Source organism: Manis pentadactyla, chromosome 17 (genome assembly GCF_030020395.1).
Source record: "Manis pentadactyla isolate mManPen7 chromosome 17, mManPen7.hap1, whole genome shotgun sequence".
Classification (NCBI taxonomy): Eukaryota; Metazoa; Chordata; class Mammalia; order Pholidota; family Manidae; genus Manis; species Manis pentadactyla.
Window position 1 is genome coordinate 14,615,145 of NC_080035.1, and position 22,673 is coordinate 14,637,817.

The window sequence follows — 22,673 nt, forward strand, 5'->3', positions numbered from 1 at the left end:
TTTAGTAGGCAATTCACCTAGTTCCCTCATAAGGAATAGGTTTAATAGTGAAAAACATATTCCTTCAAAGTCACTTTTTAGCACCCTTAATCAACTTATTTTTAGAAGCTTACAAATTGGAAACAATTTCCAGTTATTTGAGAAAATATTACTGGGCTTACCATTGTGATATAATGAGGAAGAGGCAAAAGATAAAAACCTAATTGGAAATCTTTCTCATAATACTAGTAATTTTTATGACTAATTAAATATAGACTCTTACAGTTCAAATAGACATTCATTGACACAGTGCCTCATTTTGAAAGTGGGGCTACTAAGACCCAGAGAATCTTAATAACTTGCCCAAAGTCAGCCAACTGTAGTTCTCATGCTGAATCCCAATCCAATGCTTTTTCTACCATGATCTGTGCTTGTCTTGATCACTGCATTCCTGAAACGAAAATAGATTCTGCATAGTGAACAGCTATCATTATATTTATAATTAGATTTTTTTAAAAATAGTTCTTTTTAAGCCAGTTTTGGATTCATAGCAAAAGTGAAAAGAAAATAGAGTTTCCATATAGCTCCTGCCCTGACAGCTCCCCCTTCATCAACATCCCCCACCAGAGTGGGACGTTTCTTACAATTGATAAACCTGTATTGACAAATTATTGTTGCCTAAACACCATAGTTTATATTATGGTTCACTCTTGGTGTTGTGCATTCTGTGGATTTGGACGAATGTGTAATGACATGTATCCACTGTTATAGTATCATATAGAGTATTTCACTGCCCTAAAGTCCTCTGTCCCCACCTGTTCATCCCTCCCCCTCTGACCTCTGGCAACCACTGAACTTTTTAGTGTCTCCATAGTTTTGCCTTTTCCAGAATGCTATATAGTTGGAATTATACAGTATGTAGTATTTTCAGATAGACTTCTTTCATTTAGTAATATGCACTTAACTTTCTTCTATGGCATTTCATAGCTTGATAGCTTATTTCTTCTTAGCACCAAATAATATTCCATTGTCTGGATGTACCACAGTTTAATCATTCACCTACCAAAGAACATGTTGGTCCCCTACAAGTTTTGGCAGTTTTGAATAAAGCTGCAGTAAACATCCACATGTGAGTTTTTGGATAAACGTAAGTTTTCAGTTCATTTGAGTAAATAACCAAAGAGTTGCAATTGTTGGGTCATATGGTAAGAATATATTTAGTTTTGTAAGAAACTGCCAGACTTCCTTCTACAGTGACTACCATTTTACATTCCTAGCAACAATGAATGAGATTGCTGTTTGGTATCCTCATCAATATTTGGTATTGTCAGTATTTTGGATTTTGACCATTCTAATAGGTGGATAGTGGTATCTCATTCTCACTGCAATTCTCTCATGACTTATGATGTTAAACATCTTTTCATATGCTTATATACCATCTGCATATTTTCTTGGGTAAGGTGTCTGTTGAGATCTTTTCTCCATTTTTAATCAAGTTATTCATTTTCTTGTTCTTTGAATATTTTAGATAACAATCCTTTATCAGATGTGTCTTTATTCTCCCAGCCTGTGGCTTGTCTTCTCATTCTCTTGATAGGTCTTTTTTAGTGACATGAAGTTTGGTACTTATCACATTCAGTGGGGAAAGCAGTGGCTACAGCCATCATTGTAAAGGTGAAGAGATCTAGACACCGGTTTAGTAGTTTGTTGTAGGGAGTGAACTTCGCAGAGAGGCTGGGTATTTGTTAGTGCCCTTCTATGTAGTGGTTTCCAAAAAGCAGTGGACACACCAAGCATGGTGCCCAGCGATCCTCTCTGTCCCTACCTGTCAGTGCCAGGTAGGGCACTACCTGGGGGCCAGCTGTGTTGTCATCACCCGGGAGCTTATTAGAAATGCAGAGTCTCGGGCCCTATCCTAGACCTACTGCATCAGAAATTGCATTTTAACAAGATCCCTAAGTTATCTGTATGCACATTAAAGTTTGAGAAGCTCTGCTCTCCATAACCTCCAAGCTGGTTTCTGAGATATATTTCATAAAAATAAAAAAGGATTCTTTAAAATCCTTTTGACCAAAAAGGGAATATTATTTCTGTTTATTTCAGATTGTGAAAGTCACAAATTCATTGTATGAAAATTGAAAAATACAGAAGTTAAAAGAAGAAAACAGTATCACTTATAATTTCACAACTCAGAAATAACCATGACTATTAGTATTTTTGTTTCTTCCACATTTTCTTTTAGATGCACATATCATACATACATATACATTGAGATAATACTGTACATACATGGTTTCACATCATACTTTTATCACATAACATTTTACATTAAGTAATCAACTGTCATTCAATAAATTTGTATTGGATACCTGCTATGCATTGGGTATTCTATTCTAGATGCTACAGTTACGTAAGGGCTCTTATCCCAGGAATCTTACTTTTTAGTAGAGCAGGTAGATAATAGAGACAAAGGTAAATAATACATTTATAAACAGTGATAAGTGTGAAGAAAATAAAACAATAATGAGCTAAGGAGTGACACAATGATTGTTTTCTTCTTTAATCGCCCCTGCTGATGATTTGGACCCCTTCTATTCCTTCAGGATTGACAGTATAGTTTCTAGTCTTATCAAGAAGTGTGGTATTCTCAACAATTTCTAATTGGTTAAACTGAAAGTTACCTAATGTATTTAATCGAATTACATGTCACTGGAAATTTAACAGCTCCCCTTGAACTTTTGTGCACGCATACAGCATCTGAGTGATAGTTCAAGTACATGAATCAGCAGCCCCAACTTCTGCTAGCTTTAAGCATGCTGATCTGTTTTTTTTTAATTAAAGTATTGTTGATATATACAACCTTATGTCAATTTCAAATATACAATGCAATGCTTCAACAGTTACCCATATTATTAAATCCTCACACCCTCTAGTGCAGTTACTATCAATATAGTAAAATGTTACAGAATCACTGACTATATTCTCCATGCTGTTCTACCGTCCCCATGACCAATTTACATTGTGATTGCAAATTATTATACCCCTTTATCCCCTTCCCCTTCTCCCCTGCAAACCAGCCCCAACCCCTCGCCCAGTAACCACTAGTCCCTTCTCAGTGTCTTCTGTCTTCCATACTGCCTTCCCCATGCCACCCTACATTATGTGTGCTAATCATAATGCTCCTTAATCCCCTTCTCCCTCCCTCGCCACCCACCCTCCCCAACCCCTTCCCTCTGTTGGTCTAATTGAACGTATAATCATTTCTGTGACAAAGAATCTTGCTTCACTTATAGTATATTTACATCCCAGTTCCATTCCTTTGCTTATTATTCCAATGCTCTCTTGTAGTATGTTTTTTAATCCATTTAAAATAGTAATTGGGAATTTTAATTCAAGTTAAAAGTCAATCATCTATGCTGCCAGTGGAAATAATGCAGTAAGATGATACTGCTAACCTCAGCCAAGGTCCTCCAGGTATGAAAACCAGGTCACGTTTAGCCCCTCTGCCTGTTGCCTTGGCAAGATTCTTTTGACATCAATTATAAGATATTCTGTTTCAGAAACACCAAAATATGGGGAAGAGATTAAAATTACTACTTAGAACTTTTGGATTTTATAATTCTTCCACGGTGAGATATTTGTTTACTATAGTTGTAATCTGCATTAAAAATCACAAAAATTACTTAATCGGTAGCCATTGCAATGGTTCTTTACAGAGTGAGAGTATCACTGGTTAATATAACCATGTAGCAGCAGGTGGACTGGGTAGGCAGTCTTCAGTACATTGTCTCAATCAATTCAATGATTAAACATTGAATAGCAATGCTTGATGGTAACAGTGGCACAGCTGTTACATAACATACCAGTACTCTCGTTCCAGTTTCATCTCATATTCCTCTTACGCCCAGCCCCAGACTCCCAACTTCAGTGCCACTCCGGTGACAGCTGACTGCTGCCACCACATTCTCTCATACTTTCTGTGGTTCTTACTTTCCCAGTCTAGACCAGTCTGTGAGAGTCCGTCCCCATCTGTGAAAGGCATTAGAAGCCAATGCTCTGCAGTTTGGCACTTTCAAGAGTCATAGAGCCTCAGTTTTGAAAGGTACCTAAATGGTCGTCTGCAGTCACGTGTCCCAGCATACAGTATCCAGAGAGCCTGATGAGGTACCCACTGCGGACTTCAAGAATGATGGGGAAGAGGTGGTAGGAGCCACACTCCAATCACTGCTTCAGGGGAAGGAGCTTGAGGAAGACAGCACTGTGTGGTCCAGCTTGTCTGTCGAATCCATAGCCCAGTGGGAAAGGATTCTAGAAACTCGGCTCACCCCTTCCTCCTGCCACATGTAGTTGTATATCTTACAAAGTTACATGTGCATATGTGAGTCCCACTTTCCTGTAAGCTCCTGGGGTTCTGACCAAGAACACACATCAGGAAAGAATATACTCTCAAGGGACATACAAGTTAGCTTTGGATTTAACTACCCACCAAATTTAGTATCTTTATGCTGGTGGTTTAGGAGTTTCCCCTTTCTTTATTTCATGTTCACACTAATATATCTGTATTCAAATGTGATAATTTTTCACCTGTTTGCTTCAGGGGTGCTACCCAGAGCTATACTGTGTTCTAACTGGTCTGCCCCTGAAATAGACATTGGCTGCCTGAATCCTGACTTTTTATTTTCAGTAACAGTGCTGTCGTGCAGCCATCTCCAGTGGAACAGTGATAGAAGTGTGCTTATTGATGTGGACTTAGTTGTCCACCATGTGTCTCACCTGATGGTGATGATAACACCAGCTAACAGATGGCCAGCCTCTTTCTCAGTTGACTCCATGTAGCATCTCCTTTAACCTTCAAAATAACTCACTGAAGTAGAAACTATTACATTTTAGAGATGAGGACAGTGAAATGCAGACAGGTTAAATAACTTGCTTGAGGTCAGATATTTGATCATAGTGAAAGGAGGATTAGAACGAGTCTGTCTGACTCCAGAGCACATGATCTTTACTACTGTAGTTTGTATATGTAACAATATTTTATCTGTTCTTCCCACTTAATGTAAATATAGTCCTCAGCTATAATAAACCTATGCTTGATTGGGCTATTGTAGTTCTTTATGGTTTAACTACCATCTCAGCCCACCTGGCATAGTTATCATGGGAAAGTATTATGTAGAAATATCTTTAGGAAGTAATTCAGAAGACCTCTGAATATAAACGATCAGAGGACTGTGGGGTACAAAATATTCATGTACTGTGGGGTACAAAATATTCATGTACCATTGTTTTCAGCGGCTTCCATTTGCACTGTAACTCGGAGAACTTGAGTAACAACCTCTTTCCCAAAAGGAAGAGTTCTGAAGATAACATTTTCTCTGTGCTTGTAGACAGTGTCACCAAGTTCATGCTGATTACTTTATCACCTGGTAAGTTTACTGGGAGTACCATGAGAGAAAATCCATAAGAAATGCAGCACCATTGCATTTCCAGAGATTGCATATTTCTCCAGGGGTTCATTTGCATGCTGTTTCTCCATCCCTTTGTACTTTAAGGGAGCTCATTTTATCATTCCATCTGTGAAAACAATTAAAAGTGACAAAATCCACACAAAAGGCATTGTCAGCCGAGAAGAAACCAGTCCATTTATGAAACTGCTCATGCAGAACCATCAGTTATTGAAAAGATCCTGGGTATGTTTCCTGTTATTCATGCATAAAGTATGTCAGGGGACCCTGCAGAACTAATTAAAGTACGGATTTGTGTGTGTGTCATTGTAGGCTAAAGGCAAAGAAAGACAGTGGTTGAGACACCAGGCTGCCGGAGACCTAGACGATGCCAAGATCATCGATGGGCTGACTGGAGAAAAAGCCATCTACAGACGCCGGGGTGAGCTGGAGCCACAGGTGAGTGACAGTGGACGAGTGCCTCGGGTCTGCTGGGGTCGATCTTCCTGACAGACAAGTCGTCGTCTCTTGAGTTAATGCCTTTGTCAAAATACCATACACCTTGAATGTGGCAACCAAGGAAAGCATCATATTTTTTTAATTAGAAAAAAAGCATAATTATTATACTGTTTATTATATGAGTCAAGAAGTACCAGGCACACTCAAATTGAGTAATTTAAGGACCGGTTGATAATAAGGCTATTTGCAGAGGTAAAAGAGACAGCATGGCACATGAGCAGCAGTGGGCTGACCTACCCCCACGTCTGAAGGAGCGAAGGGAGCGCAGACTGGAACCTAGAGAAGGGAGCTCAAGGGAGGCTGCCTGCTGGAGACTGTCGCCTTCGGGGGAGGGAGAGCCCGCCCATGGCCACCACAGGGAGGGAGCTGAGGGAACAAATGCCCACCTTCACCCTCCGTCTCCTGCCAGTACCTCCCATCAGCAGAACCAACCGGAAGCCAGCAGCTGGGAGAGGTGTTGGCGTTCATGCCACTGAGCTCCCAGGGCACACAGCCGGGTGCCTTGGAGGTGGAAGTGAAGATCCTCGCCTCTGTGAATCCCAGAGGGTCAGACAAGTGAAACCAGGAGGCCAACCCTGGTGGTTTTCTACTGCTCTGTCACTTTAAAGATTTGTGTCATCCCATAACTGAAGACGATTTTGGAAAATAAGGAATAATCCTTTAAATAATTCTAATTGTACTATGTAAAGCTTTAGGCCTTACCATTAACATATTTGCAATACAATGGCAAAAAAAAAAAAATGACCTGGAGGCTCTGTGACTTCTCCCTCCCCTGAATAACCAGAACTGCCCGGCAGGCACCCGAGCCGGTGCCAGGAGCAGTGGGGAAGGTGTGCTCCTTATTCCGCTGACATGTGCACTCAGGAAGGACCCTTTGGGAAGTTGGAGAGTTCTTTCTTCTGTGTCACTGGTATGAGTCAGCAGCGACTTTCTTCACTGACTCATCGTGGTCAACACATGTGTTCAGATACATCCAAGATTGTGAGCACTCCTGGAGGCATATGTGGCGCTGTTCTTAATTTAGGCAGACTCAACACGTTTTTAAGAAATGTATTGAATTCGTCTCAAACCATTACACTCAAAAACCCATAATATTTTTTTGAAATTATTATCTCTTACTCATTAGTTTTCATACATATCAGTAAGTGTATAATAACAGAATTATCTGGAACTTCTTCCTTTTTTTTTTGTAAGTAAAACTGGCAAATATACTTTTGTTTTTAATTCTGCAAACTGGCAGGCATGAGTCCAAAATCAAGCTGAAGCTCATAAGGACTTCACATTTTAATTGGTGGTGGTTGCTGAACAGCAGTTAGATGCCACATTCGTGCCTTTAAATGCCAAGAAAATAAAGAGAAGTAGTAATTCAGTAATTGGAAGGGAGAGAAAACAGAAAGCTTACTAATGACAAAAGACACTTAGAGATTTTCCTTCAGTTTTTTGCTAGACCTCCTTTCACGTAATGTAGGAATCTGACATTTCTTGCTGTGTGGAAAATGATTTACAGGTCACTACACAACAGGTACAAGCGATACTGGTGTGGGTTTCTTGCTAGTGTAACTGACTCTAATTGCTTGACGTGAAAATGACATATTGGGGTTTTTATCTTTCCAGACATTATTATTTTTTAAGACGGCATCCGCGTCAGTAAGGCAGTTTTACTAGACTAGGTTGGGCCTTGAAAGAACCATATTCCGAAGGAAAATCTTTCCCATGTGGCCCTGACTATGGGCACAAGTCTGAAATGCCATGTACTGTAATATAATCCATAGATGCCTTTCCACCTTCCAGGAGGGCCTGTGCAGCGCAAAGCCTACCGCTGATCTGCCTGCCTCAGGGCTGGCACTTCTGGGGCCTGTGTGAGAGCCCCGGAAGAGCAGCCAGTGGTGGCCTTCTGGTTCACAAGGCTTTCCGTTGTTGCCCCCCTCAGCTGGGCAGCCCCCAACAGAAACCCAAGCGCCTGCGCCTGGTGGTGGATGTGTCTGGCAGCATGTACCGCTTTAACGGGGTGGACGGTCGGCTGGAGCGCTCCATGGAGGCTGTGTGTATGGTCATGGAAGCCTTCGAGAACTATGAAGAAAAGTTCAAGGTAATGGCGTGACCTAGGGGTGACGAGAGGTGTCGCTGGCCACACCGCCCGAGAGTCTGTCCCGAGGCAGGGTGTGGGGTGGCTAGGCGGATGCCGGCTCCCCCCGAGTGGGCAAAAAACTTCATCTTCTCATCAGCTCACTTAGCACAGAGAAAATGAGCCTTGTGTTTCATCTGCTCTAATAATCAGAAAATGATAATACCGTAATTTGAAGGACCAATTACTGCAGAGGAAATCACTGCCCTTGGTGGGTCATGTGACGTGAGCCCCAGTGTTAGAGACAGAAATAAAAGCAGGCGCTTAGGAGCAGCTCCAGTCTCTTCCTCAGGTGTCTCAGCACCGCCCTCCTCATCCCAGTTGCCCCCACTCCCTGGTTCTTGCCCATCACCAACTGGGCAGCTTTCCCAAGGTTTGAGAACTCCTGTAAAGTGTGCTGTTCTCAGCACGGCTATTCCTTTCCACGTGGGCGTGGATGACCCAGGAACGGATGTCTCCCCAGCCGACAGTAAAGACAGTAACTTCGGGGAAAGTGCAGCCTCCCATTCAAACTGTTGCCGTTTCGCTACTGATGAGTTCGCTCTGCATCCCCCAGGGGCCTGGGGCGGCGCAGGGCGCCTAGAGCCACGCCAGTGCCGGAGATGCGCGATCACACCATTCTTACAAAGCCGCGGAGAGCGCCTGCACTTCTGCCCCTTAAACAACCAGAGCAAATGACATTAAACACAGGCACATACTGTGTAATTATTTTCAGAAGTCCAGTTTAAAGAAACGGTATATGTGCAGACACGTGTAAAAGGTACACAGTCTTTCCATAGATATTCTAGAGTGTGTTTGGGATCAGATACGTCCTTCAGAAATAGGCGGTCTGAGATGATTATTTAGCCTGGCATCCCACCTACACCTCAGGATGGCTCTCCCTGGTCATGTATGTGTGTTGTGATGGATACAGGAAGAAGCAGACTGGTGAAACCCATCACTTTACATAAATTTACTTTAAGCCCATTTTTGAGGCTCTGAGTCTCCTGGGATCCCTTGAATGAAGCTCTCCATGTGAGATTTCCTTTTAGAATGGAGTGGTAGGGAAGAGGCACGTTTAGTCAATGAATGCAGTCAGTTGCCAGGCTCTGTACAAGAACAGGACACAAATACGAATAGGACACAGACATTCACTGTGGGACGTAGCCTTGTTTCCCTTGAAGAACTGTGATGTGTTTCCCCTTGTGACTAGTGAAAACCATGGAACTGTTTAAGATTCCCTCTGGGTTTTAGTTGCCGGGAAGCTCAGAGCTAAAGTCAAAGACCAGCTGTAACAGCTTTATCATATCTTATAGTTTACACACTAGTATTCAGCCTTTTCCTTCCCTTGAGATGCAAGCTTTTCTTGATTTTTGGTTTTTTACTTTTATGGGTTTATATAAATTTTTTATTTTAAAATATTTTAGATTCTGTCTAGTATGAGGTGGAATATAATTCCTTTTTTTGTCACCTGTTTTTTTTTTATTAAAGCATCATTGATATACAATCTTAGGGTGGTTTCACATACCCAACACAGTGGTTCAGCATTTTCCCATATTATCAAGTCCTCACCCCCTCCAGTGCGGTCACTGTCAGCGTAGTAAGATGCCATAGAGTCATTACTTGTCTTCTTTGTGCTGTACTGCCTTCCCTATGCCCTACTTATATTGCGACTGGAAATTATATTGCCACTTAATCCCCTTCTTGCTCCCCACGCATCCTCCCCAGTCCCTCCCCTTTGGTGACCACTAGTCCCTTCTCAGGGTCTATGAGTCTACTGCTCTTTTGTTCCTTCTACTTTGCTTTGTTTTTGAGGTGGAGTATAATTCTTAAGTCGCTTGGACCAACGATGACCAATGGATGCGTAAACATCCATTACATCACCATAGATCCCACCTAATGTTTTAAAATCTTCAGATTCTGCTAATATTTTAATCAGCCATTGCCTCTTTTGTGGGTCATGGTCAGTATTCCTTAGCTTCCGTTAAGTTTTATGAAAATTTTAACCCATCATAGACCACAGCAAACATACCACTATTAAAATTGACATACTCATTATCTGGAATAAATTTTGTAGTTTGAAGAGGACGTATATACCTTTGAGAGCAGAACTCTAATATGTGAAGGTTTTTAAAAGATTTAAAATTTATTAGAAGTTAACCAAGAATTGGTTAACACAGCTCCCCAGGACTGGGTAAAGGATTAGACAGAGGGCAGAAGGTGGCAAAGCTAATAAATAGGGAGCTCAAAGAGCCATCCTGGTAGACGGTGTGATTTCACAGAGCATGTGGAATATTTCATGGCATCTGACACAATGGAGTATAGAGAGAGATTCATGTTTGTCCAGTCCTCACTGTTAAACTCCTGTATTCTGGAAGAAGTCTTAATGAAACCAGACATGTCCACACTAAAAAGAAACACTATCAAGGACATGAGCATTTCACAAGATGTTTTGTTTTGTTTCTGACAGTTACAAACCAAATTGTTGCCATATGATGTGTGGGATTTCGGTATAATTACAAGGATTCATCGCGTACTTGCTAAGAGCAGAGAACTCTGCTGGGTACACAGAGTTCCTGCCATCCTTGAGCTTGTAGCCTATGAGGGAGACATGTAAAAATTACAAACTCTGATAGAAGATTCCATGAGAGACGTGCAGTAACAGAGGTACCAACAAAGCCCTCCTCCCCAGTCACACCCCTATAGGACATCTGTCCCTACAGCAGTATTTCCCAGAATGCCACAACAGTGTAAGGAATTTCCTCAGTCTTTGTCTGTAAAACCACAGATACATGAAGACGATAACCGCAGTACTACAGGACTGACAAATCCAGTCATATGTTTGTACCAAGACACCAAGATGAACTTTTTTCAAGGCTTGAAGAAGCTTTCTCATTTTTTATGCTATTAGATTTTTAACAGGCAGGCTGCACTTTAATGGTTTTGGTTTTGTTCATTTTCTTCTCCTTATAAACATACTCCTCACATTCACTACAGTTCCTTTACAACTTTTTTTGAGAGCACAGAAAGTCTAATGAAATCAGCGCATTAAAATCTTTCCAACAAAAGGAAAAGACCTTAGGGACCTCACAACCAAGCTCTTTGAGGGAAAGTGGTACTTAGGCAAGAGTCCGGAGGGCTGGAGGGAGACGGTGGCCTGGGGAGGGCACAGGAGCTGTTCCTACAAATCCCTCTCCGTGTCCACAGACCTGAGAACTGAGGTCTCCTCACAGGTCACTCACCCCAGCCTCCCCATTCTTCAGGCGGGAAAGGAGACCCAGAAACATGAAGGACTTTTCCCAAAGTCGGAAGGCTTGTTGGAGACAGAGTAGGATAGAGCCCAGGACACCTCTGTTCATTTGTTGTTTTTCCTTTTTTTTTTTTAATTTGGTTTTTAAACTCTCTCCTTTATTTCCCCTCTTTTTTTATTTGGAAAAAATTTAAACCTACAAAAAGGTTGAAAGAACAGTAAGGTGAAGGCCCATATATCCTCACTTAGATTCTCCAATTGTTAATATTCTCCCTCATTTACTTTGTGTTTCTAACCATGTACTCTTTCCTCTCCAATTCATTTGAAAGTTAAGTTATAAACATCATATGCTTTACCTCTAAATGCTTCATTATGCTCCTCCTAAGAGTAAGGACATTCTCTAACACAACATCAATACCATTATCACAACTAAGGAAATTATCAATAATTTCAGAATGTCTTCTAATATGCAATCCAAATTTACTTTCCCAACTCTCCAAAAGTGTCTTTTCTAATTGTTTTGCCCCTGGCAATGCAGGATCCGGTCCTAGTCCAGTCCTTATTTTTGGTCGTAATGTCTCATTAACCTCTTAATCCGGAACAGCCAACTCTCCTACTGTCGCCATTTTGCTACTCATGACAGTCACTCTCTGAACAGTTCAGGATCAGTTGTTTTGTAGAACATCCCTTTTCTGGATTTGTCTGGCTGTTATCTCATGGTACCCCCCAGCCACCCAGTCTCTGCTGGGGCTCCCCAGGCCTCCTTTGTAGAGGGTAGGAAAGAGGTGAGATGGAGCCTGCTCACATTCTGTGATAACTTTTTTTATACTTAAATATTTTGGGGTATAGGAAATGAGTACTCATAGTACAACATATTAAAGATACAATAGGACTAACAGTGAAGTGAAGTCTCTGCTTCCCTCTCTCAGGTGGACTTTGTGGTGTCCATTAGTGGACTTTTTTTGGTGTCTTCTCAGAGATATTTGATGCATGTATGCCAAGGGGCAGCGCTGTGAACATTCACTCTGTTCTGTGTCTTTATACTGTGTGAGCATATTCAACTCATTTAATCTCTCTGCACTTTCATTTTCTCATTTGTGAAAGAAGTATGGAGACTGGGGATAATCATAGAAATATGTCATTTACTCAGCAAATACAATATGATGCAATGACAGTTTTAGGAACACCTACTGAAAAATTTACATTCCGTAGCCCAGGAGGCATCACTTGGGTGTCTTAGCAATTCTGCAGTGTGCTCCAAGACTCCCCACTCCCCAGTTCCAGACGGTTCATGATGTTATGTTTCTACAATTACCCCTCTGTTGTAAGGTGTCTAGTCTGTATTTGCTTTGAAAGCCTCAGAAGTCACCAGCCTGGCCCGGTGAGCTGGGCTCTTCCCCAAAACCTCTCTCTTGGCATCTCTTTGTGTTTTGTTTGGCTAGGGCTCCACTCCTGAGCTCTGGGCTATTCCAGTCCAAGTCCAGGAGGCTCACTGGGAGTCAGCCTCCACTTACTCCACCTTAGCGTGACCCATGCCAAACCACAGAGAACCTTGAGCAAGAATTACTGAGAAGGAAAGGTACTTCGGGGGCAGGACACATTTCAAAGCCATCTGGAGTTTTTTAAGTTTCTCCTAATTGTTCTACCAACTGAAGTCAGTTCTTCTCAGGAACATTTACAGTAGGCCACTTCAGAGAGGAGTGACATTATTTGCTAATAATCAGCATAAACTGCTCTAATCCTATAATCAACAGCATTTTCAATGTTCACGTAACACTTAAACACTGGAGTGAAAGTGGAATGGTGACAGTTATGTGAACCACTCTAAGTCAGGAAGCACTTTTATCCTTTGTCTTCATATGTTTGTATCCTCTGATTTCTCCAAGCCCCTGGGAACGTTTCACTGTAACCTTAAAAGTAGACCTCCTTTTCAAAAGCTCTTACTGCCTTCATTTTTTCCTCAAAGTATTCAATAACACCGAAAGTCAGGAGACTGTTTCTCCACTGAGCACTCAAATAGTGACACCAGAAAATAGATGGATTTATTTAGTTATTGAGAAGTTGGACTATGACAAAAAAAATACTCAGATTTATTGTTTCTCTGAAGACATATAAACCATATTCCAAGGTCATGGTTTCCTAGTAATGTAACAGGAACCCTTGAAGGGTGTGGGGGCAGCCCTTTTTACCCCTTCCCTCTGTCCCTGAGTGAACCAAAACAATTCCACTTATATTGACATTGCGTGATGTTTCACAGTCTGGGCTTTTGTGCAATATTTCATTTGGAAGAGTTCCACTGCTTTTAACAATTTTAAAGAATTAGAGAACCACTATTCTAGGACCAATGCTGGACTGTTATTTCTTATAGACTGAGAGTTTTCTTTTGGAAAAGGCTGCCTCAGTCCGTAGGTTTAGATGCTTCACTCCCTTGGCAGGTGAAAAGGCCCAAGGGCTCCTACTACTGAGTGAAGGAGGCGTTTTCACTCCATTCTTGGGTGTACCATTGAATTTTCAGGACACCTTGGGGGCAGGAACCGTTGGATTTTCAGAGAACCCTGGGGGCAGGAATGATCTTAGAAATTACTTTCAGCAACCTTTTTATATTTTACGGATTAGAAAGTGTAGGTCTTCTGACTTCTACTTCAGGACCCCTTCTTAGTTGATGTTTTATCCCTGTTTCTTGCAGCCATTTTATTTCTGCCCAATCAGTATTTTCACAAAGCTGTAATTCGGGAGGCAATGTGTCAATCACATGAAGCATTCTGCCTGCCCCTCCCCTTAGCACTTCATCATCCAAAGGAGGTATGGTGGACATACTTTTCTCAAAGACATCGTGGTCATAAGGGCTGGGTTAGCTCCCAGAGGATGTGGTAAGCCAAGGCTTACAAACCAGCACCTGCCGGGAAAATTCCTTCTGTCAAAAACTTAGTTCGGTGTCTGCCCTTAACCTTTCCCCAAAGCCGCAGGAATGTTTCGCATGTTTAGAAATGGAAACCAATCATCCTATCAGGCTCAGAAATTCTTATTGCTATATGGAGATAGGACCAAAGATGGGTGTACAGACTTCTCTGAGTCCATTCAGAATTGACTCGATTGTTGATGTAGAAGTATTGGCCAAGCCAGCCATTCAAGAAGCCGAAGTGGAGATGAGGCGGGGGGGGGGGGGGGGGCAAGAAGGTTGGAGGAGTAGTTAAGCGATGATTATTTCACTCTAGTAAAAACATTGGGTTTTGAGTCAGACCACCTGGGTTTGGCCTCCACCCTTTGCCAACACTGGATCTATGACCTTAAGAAAGTCTGTTGATCTCTCTGACCATCAATTCCTTCATTTGTAAAATGAGGTTAATAACACCTACCCCAGAGTTTGTGGAGAGAATCAAAATGATGTGAGATATATAGAAGCACTTTGTAAACTATAAAAAACTACATGAATGTTGACATTGTATTCATTAAATGTATTATTCTATCCTTTCAATGACCTGGTGAGGTTAGGTAAAACAGAGATTACCCCTGTTGTCAGAGGTTAAGTCACTGACAGGCATATAATGCTAGAGGTCATCTAAACCAGCCTTATTTACAAGAAGTAAACAGATTTAGAAAGGTAAAGGTACTTTCCCTAGATCAAAAAGCTTGTTAATGTCAGAGCTAACTCTAGAACGCTTGACCTTCAGAACATTACTCTTTTTACATTGACTCCCATGGTATGAAGAAAGGTTAGCCAGCTAATACTGTAGATTATTGGGTAACATCCTAGGTTTCTATTGACACTTCTCTTGACCTTTTAAAGCACATATTTATATCATCCAATTCTTTGCTGCATACTGTCAGTAGTGCCATCTTAGAATGGTGTATTTGGATTTCTAGAAGGAGGTTAGGATTTCACATCACCAGTCTTCAGAAATAGCTTTGATGATTGTCTCGCACCTACTTATCATGTGGATGCATAATAAAGTATAGCCTCTCCTAAAGTTAGCAAACGATTATCCTTCATAATATAAATTTAAATATAAATATTATTCATAAAAAATGCTAATAGCTCTTTGTTCTCAGCAAAGCTTTCTTTGCAGTCTAGGTATTATAAGTCATCCTTATTTGATGATAAATCTTTGTGTTTTAGACAAACTCAGCTTTTGTTTTCATCTACAATATCTTCTTCTAAATGAAAGAAATTTTCAAAAGAAAATATAGCAAAGGGCATTCTAACATAACTTTCTGAAGCAAAGAGGTATTAAAATTGGTCTTCTATGAGTGACACTTTTCTTTACTACTGTGGCTTATTATTTATCCTGGATGCTAAATGCAAGACTCCACAAGGATTTAAGGGGTGCTCTGAAAAGTGGAGAATCATGATCATAAAAATTTTGTGCTATTCAGAAAAAGGCATGATCTAAAGGTTAGGTGGTTTGATAATGGTAGTAAAACTCTTGTTTAAGGACTCCTGTGATTCCTCCTTGGAACATGCTTGAGACCCTGTCAAGTCTGATTTGACAGTGGTCACAACAGGAACCAATCAGGGTGAATGGCAGAATCAAGCATTAGAAAATAGAAATAAATGAGTGTGAGTAAAATTGCAATATTTCCAGAATCTCTCACCTGCACTTATTGCATCTCCACATCAGTAGGTGTTTCCAAGGGGTGGAGAGAAGTAGTCCATCTCTAAACAACAGGTAATTACAAGGGTGAGCCAGGGCATATCTGGACCAGAGAGGTTGGGTGGGGTCCCTTCTGCAGCCAGTCTCAAGAGACACAGGAGAGTGGAAGTGGATTACTGCTTGTAAGCAATAAACGGGTTTCTCCCACTTTATTTCTCCCTTTGACTGATTTCAGTTTCAAAGATATTTTGCCCTGGGATTTTCTCTCCAGAGTTACAATGAGTTTATATACTTTTTCCCTTAACCCAGAAAGTTTTAAGGATTAGCAAATTTCTGTCTGTAAAACATGTAGGGATCTTTGGCTAGCAAATACTAGATAATTATAACATAGAACTATTGTTTTTCATGGAAGCTTAAAATGATCTACAGTGACACCAGGAATGTCCCACATTTGGATGTACTTTGGATTCCTCCCTAGCATTTTATTTACTTTGGGCACAGAGTGATACCCAAGCCATCTGATGAACCAGAGCCTGCAGAACATTTTATAAGCCCCGTCCTGTCCCTTAGGTGCGTCTCCTCAGCCTGTGCAATACTAACTAGGTACAGACAAAGACAAACAAAAAAGTCCTCTGCAAATAGCACTTTCCTTTCCACAAATAAACAAAGGAAAGGTGGAAAGGAGAAACAAAAGATGGAAGAAAGGGAAGCAGAGAGAGAGGAAGAAAGGGAGGCCTGCGACCCATCTACCTTTAGCTTATTTGCCTGAATAAGTATAGTATACTTTTTTGTCTCCTGGTCAAAAAAATAAATAAATGGTTGGTAGGTGGGTAGGTAAGTGGATAGATAGATCAGTCAATCAAATGGTAGATGGATAGTTACTAAAATGTTTCTGAAGTATTTCTTCAGCCAGTATCTGCTTTTGATAAAGAGCATCCAATAACTTATTTGACTGTATTTCTTTAATAATTAACTAATAATTAACTAGCAACTTTTTTCCCTGCAGTGACCATTTATGTCAACCCCTTAAGCAGACAAATGGCCAAATACTTTTTTATATAATCTCACCCATGGTCATTTGATTAGTAAGAACTTTAACCTTCGGCTTAAAGGGAAGAAAAAGCCAAATACTTTTACAGCCTTCTTACTTCAGCCAAATAAGAGAAACCTACTTCCGCTTCAAGGACCTGATCTTATCCCCTCATGTGATAGATCCGTTACTTCACCAGCCGCGTAATGAAAACAGCTTGCCTGGCGCCTTCTTAAGAGAACTTTATTCTTGGCTAAAAACCATTGTTTTTAAAACCTGCCATGACCATTGCAAAATCAGACATGACAGGACCTCGAGCCTGCTTCCGTGGAAGAATGGGCCATGCTTTCTCCACATCCATACCAGTCCTAGCACTGAACACATGGGTGACTTTAGTCAGCCATATACTGAAGCCAGTACTGTATGTACTGTAGTTACTCATTGTCAAGAGCTATACAATTTTAAGGGTTCAAATTTTGTTACCTTTTCACTACATTGATAGCAAACTATCCTAAAGAGATTATTTTTTCATGTGTGGAATTTGTTACACCCTTAGGAAGCATTTATTATCAAGCTTTTTAAAGGTATGGGTTAATTTCCCTCATAATTCTTTTGGATCATCCTTTGAACTAAAAAAAATAACACTTAAAACCAAGCATGGAATAAGGTCCCAGCCCCCTGCCCAAGGCGCCACCTTGGCCCTCCTTTGACCATGCCCCCCCCATGAGGCCAAGAGTCTATGGGCATGCCCATGTAGAGCCAATTTCTAGCTCATGTTCGCAGTTCCCAGAATCCCCGACTCTCCTGCTCAGATGACCCCAAGCCTGCTTCCGGGGCCTCTTTCTAAGATCCACTTCCTAGGGCAGACTGGCCAGTGGTGTGGACACCCAGGTCTGAGGGATAGTCAAGGGGCAACTGTATGGAGGAGCACGACGGCACGTGGATGTGAGGGCTGTGCGTCTGCACATAGGCATGTGAAGCACCTCCCTGTGGGACAGAGAAGGGCATGGGCTGCAGACCAGGGGCCAGTACTGCCCATATCCCCATGTTCTTGCTCAGAACTGAAGCACTCCAAGTATTTGACATTTGACCCTGGCTTTCCAGTTTATTATAATGTTAGTTTATCAGAGTAGGAGGACAGAACATATTTTATTTAACAATCTGTAGCTTTCAAATATTGACACGTCCTGTATGGGCTTTCATTTGTACACTTGCCCCTTACAGTCACACACTTTTCTCTGTCCATTCCCATTCTGTGCCTGCCTTCTAGTCTCAGCAAAAGGAGGTCCTCCCTCCTTCTCCAAACCAGACCCTGGGCCCGTGACCCTGTCCTCCTTCCCCTGTGCCGCTTCCCTCCTGCCTGTGAATGCACTCTCCCCCAGCACGCGTCTAGCCGCTGTTCTGTTCTCCTTCTTGGACCACAAACCCTTCGTTGATATCGTCCCTCCACTATTGATTCTGGTTCCCAGAGGTCATTAGTCACCATTCTCTAGGACGGCTGTGCTGAGAGGAACGCAGCCCCTTCCTGAGACCTCCTCACAGCTGCCCGTGGCTGTCCCCGTCGCCTGCGCTCCTGCTGCTCCCTCCCTGTCTGCTCCGCTCAGCTCTTTTTTCACCCCACCAAAGAGAATACTCCCCAAGGCTCAGTTAAAGAGGATCCTCTGCTCATCTCTACGTATTTGCCCTTGGCAGCTCTGTGTCCCCTCCTGGGGATGACAACCACATCTCTAACTATATGAAGTAGATTCCTACTCTGATAGCTCCCTGAATGCATAATTTCAGCAGGTCCGAAATGGAATTCATCCTATCCAAATGACTTGCTTTCTGATTTCATATTTCTGCATAAAAATTACTTTAATAAGGAGTTTTTCTACTTCTTTTCATTTTAAATACAATTGTTTCAGTTACATTATGGGTTGCCTTTTGTCAACTAGCATGGGCTAACTACCGCTTACCACATGATGGCTGGGGGAGAAAATGCATTCCAGCTTCCAAACAGCTTATTTGTAAAAAAATGTGGCCCACGTGGGAAAGGAAAACTTATTGCCCCAACTTGATTGCAAACTCTCTCAAAGCATTTTACAATAAACACACCAGGCACTCATAGATACTAAAATTTAAAGATGAATAAGATACAGCCTCACCTTCAAAGAATTCACCAGTTAAAAAGTAATAGCCGTGAAGAGATGATTGCATTCCCTTACAACACCAAGAGTACTGTTTTGCACATGGTAGGTGTTCAAAACAGCTGTCTAGTTGTAGATTGATAGTTGGTTAGTGAATAGATAATAGTGATTGTAACTCCAGGGGAAAATGTGTTCCCAGCCTGGGGCAAATAAGCCTTTGAAGCCAAAATCAGTCAAAGGGAAAAATAACATAGGAGAAATCCGTTTATTGCTTATAAGAAGTCGTCTAGTCCCATTCACCCCTGTCTCTCCTGACCCAGCTGCAGAGGCCCCACCAAACCTCTCCAGTCCTGGTGCGTGCAGCCCCCCACACCCCTTGTAACCACCTGTTGATATGGAGATGGTACTTCTCTCCACCCCTTGGAAATACCTATTGATATGGAGATTCACTAAGGCCAGGCAGAAGATTCTGGAAATACTACACTTTTGCCCACAGTGATTCTTATGCATTTTGTCCCATAGTATTCCAAGTACTTTATAAAATCTTTTATCCCAGACCCACACTCAGAATTTTCTTTGCAGATGCCCCAGTTGCCCAGACACCTTGAGGTCTATTCTAACTGTATCATATCAGCATCACTAAAATTCTTGGTAGGCAAGAAGAAGGGAATTTGGGGGGCAAACCCAATAGTTAGAACCACCTTACCCCAATTATATTGCCTCAGGTCCCAAACTTCTTTCCAGATTCTGTAAAAATGCTGCACCCCACACTCAGCTGTAGAATTTTCTCAGCAGACGGGACATTCTCATGTGCACTGTGAGAAAGAGAATTAAAAAGGTATTTCTGAAATTGAAAAATACATCAAATGCTGTTAAGTAGAAAAGCAGGTTATAAAACCACATGGTCAACATTATCCATTTTAGTTAAAAATTATGTGGATGTAGATGTGTATATGTGTGAATGTGCAACCTCTGACACATATACTGAAAGGAAATTAAAGGCTAAGAACTTACATAACCAAATATTAAGAGAGGTGATCTTTGAGTGATTGGATTATAGATAAATTTTACCTTCCTTCTTGTGCTTTACCATAATTTCTACAGTGAATGTATTTTACTTTTGTGCTCAGAAGAAAAATAAATGTATTAGTTTCCTAGTGCTGTGTAACAAATTACCACAGACATAGAAGCTTAAAGCAATATCCATTTATTAAGTTGTAGTTCTGTAGTGCAGAAGTCCAGGCAGGTTCCTGTGAGTTATCTGCTTAGGGTCTTAGAAGGCTGAAATCAGGGTATCAACCAGACTGGCAGGCTCTTTGAGGCTCCAGGGAAGAATCTGTTTCCAAACCCATTCAGATTGCTGGCAGAATTTGGTTCCTTGTGGTTGTAGGACTGGGGTCCCTGTTTCCTTGCTTGCTCTTAGCCAGGTTTGCTCTTCGATGCCACTCCCAGGGCCTTCTCCCATGGTCCCTTCCATTTCAGCCACGGTGATTCCCACATGTTAAATCCCCCATATGTCAAGTCTGTCTTCCCCTTATACTACCAGCTAGAAAAAAACTCTGCTTTTTAAGGGCTCATATGACTAAATTACACCCATCCAGAAAAGTCTCCCTTTTGATTAACTTGGAGTTAACCGATAAGTAGTTTAATTACATCTGCAAAATCTCTAACATCACATAATCACATGTAATATCCAGTCATATTCACGGGTGCTGCCCACACTTAAGGGGAGAAGACTGTACAAGCTGCATAGATCGGGGAGCAGGAATCTTGGGGGCCACCTTAGAATTCTACCTACCTGTGTGTGTGTGTGTGTGTGTGTCTGTGTGTGTGTGTGTATGAGTGTGATTTCTTTAACTCTCCCCTGAAAGTTAAAGTTAAGAATGGAATTCTTGGCAGCCCCTGAGGCCCTCACATTTTTCTCCTGGAGAGAGATCACACGAGAGGACGGCCCAGAAGTAAAGGAGCCTAGAATTTGCCTTCGTCGGTCAGTGCATAGCCATCTCTCTGTACTTCTCCATGGCTATATGTTCAGCTATTCTGGACAATAACAGACCAGAGTTGGGGGCCTTTAGGTCCAGTGACCATTCTGCAGTGGACAGAAGTTCCTGTCTCTCTGACTCTCTTGCCTATAGTATGACATCAGTGGACACTCTGGAGATGGCTACAACATTGGTCTAGCTCCAATTAACAAGATCCCCAAGGATAACAAGCAGAGACTAGAAATTCTGAAGGTAAGTACATTCAGTTACCTTTATATTGTGAAAACTTCCACCAGATTAAGTTAAGTGTTTTCTGGTCACTGAAAAGATTCACTGAAGAAGCAGCAGATTCAGGAAAGAAAAAGACCTGTTTCACAAACATTCGAGCATTAAACTGAAAAAACATTCCTCGTGCCAAAAATCCTTTATTCCACAGTATGAAATTTAAACTTGTTCCCTATATATTTTGGGGGTACTTAGTATTGCATCAGGATTCTACAACCTGGGTCCCCTTCTATATCCTCTATGGTCCTTCTCAGCCCCTTGATATTTTAGTAAAAGGAAAAGAATGACCCCTTTTAGAATACTCTCTAACCCCAATTTTATGTATTTATTAGTATTTTCTAATGATAAATTCAATTTCACATACTGAGCTCTACAATAGAAACACACACACCATGATTTCAGAGTGAATTTCTTCCACTGCTGTGGCTTTAAGTACAGTGTTCAGTATTATAACTTTGTTTATTGGAAACTCAACCCGCTCCTTATTTTTCTCCTATGTCATCACCATCCCCCAGAGTGATACCAAATTTTATATTTTCTTACGTTTTCTCCCTTTAAATGGCAACTTGAGTTTAAAAGTAGTGCCTACCAACTGGGATAGTGTTGGGACATTTTTTGTTTCCAACAAAAGTATTAAGCACATACAAATACCACTGTGTACTGTTGTCACTCTGAGGTGCAAATCAAATAGAACTCACTCAGTGACTTTTTGTTCACGTGTAGTAGTTGGTGTTGGCGCATTCTCACGGCCAACAGAAAAATCACCATGCTTGTTAAAAAAGGAGTCTCTCACCTGTGACTTTGTGCAACATCTCCTACCCCCAGACGATGCATGCCCATGCTCAGTTCTGCATGAGTGGGGACCACACCTTGGAGGGGACAGAACATGCCATCAAGGAAATCGTCAAAGAAGAAGCTGACGAGTACTTCGTCATTGTCCTGAGCGATGCAAACCTGTCACGATACGGAATACATCCTGCCAAGTTTGCCCAGATCCTGACAAGCAACCCTCAAGTAAATGCTTTTGCCATTTTTATTGGATCTTTAGGCGATCAAGCAGCCAGGTAAGTATCATCTCAGGATACAGCAAATAGCAAGTACAGAGATACTGGAGTACCTGGCACATGCCATTCCATGGGCTTATCGTCATGAGGGGCCGTGGGGGCGATGAAGGAAAACAGGAACTGGAGTCGCTCTCCTCCAGGAGCTGCCAGTCTAGCTGAGGGGATATCGTGTTCCAGCTCATATCTGAATGAGCAATAATAATTTTAAGTTAATTTTGTTTACATTTAAACCAATAAAATGATTAGCAGATTTATTTGTCCACTAGTATATTAGACAGTATTTCATATAATTTGCACTTTA

At 41.5% G+C, this 22,673-nt stretch overlaps 1 protein-coding gene across 4 annotated transcripts in view; it reads left to right on the forward strand.

The window, feature by feature from the left end:
• VWA8 (von Willebrand factor A domain containing 8) overlaps nucleotides 1-22,673 on the forward strand; it is a 392,879-nt gene that overhangs the window by 347,208 nt on the left and 22,998 nt on the right. For all 4 annotated transcript variants that reach the window (XM_036932428.2, XM_036932430.2, XM_036932427.2 and 1 more), the window contains 4 exons: nucleotides 5,754-5,879; nucleotides 7,870-8,028; nucleotides 21,177-21,275; nucleotides 22,134-22,372. In XM_036932428.2, coding sequence (XP_036788323.2) covers nucleotides 5,754-5,879; nucleotides 7,870-8,028; nucleotides 21,177-21,275; nucleotides 22,134-22,372 — 623 coding nt within the window. The remainder of the gene's footprint in view (nucleotides 1-5,753; nucleotides 5,880-7,869; nucleotides 8,029-21,176; nucleotides 21,276-22,133; nucleotides 22,373-22,673) is intronic.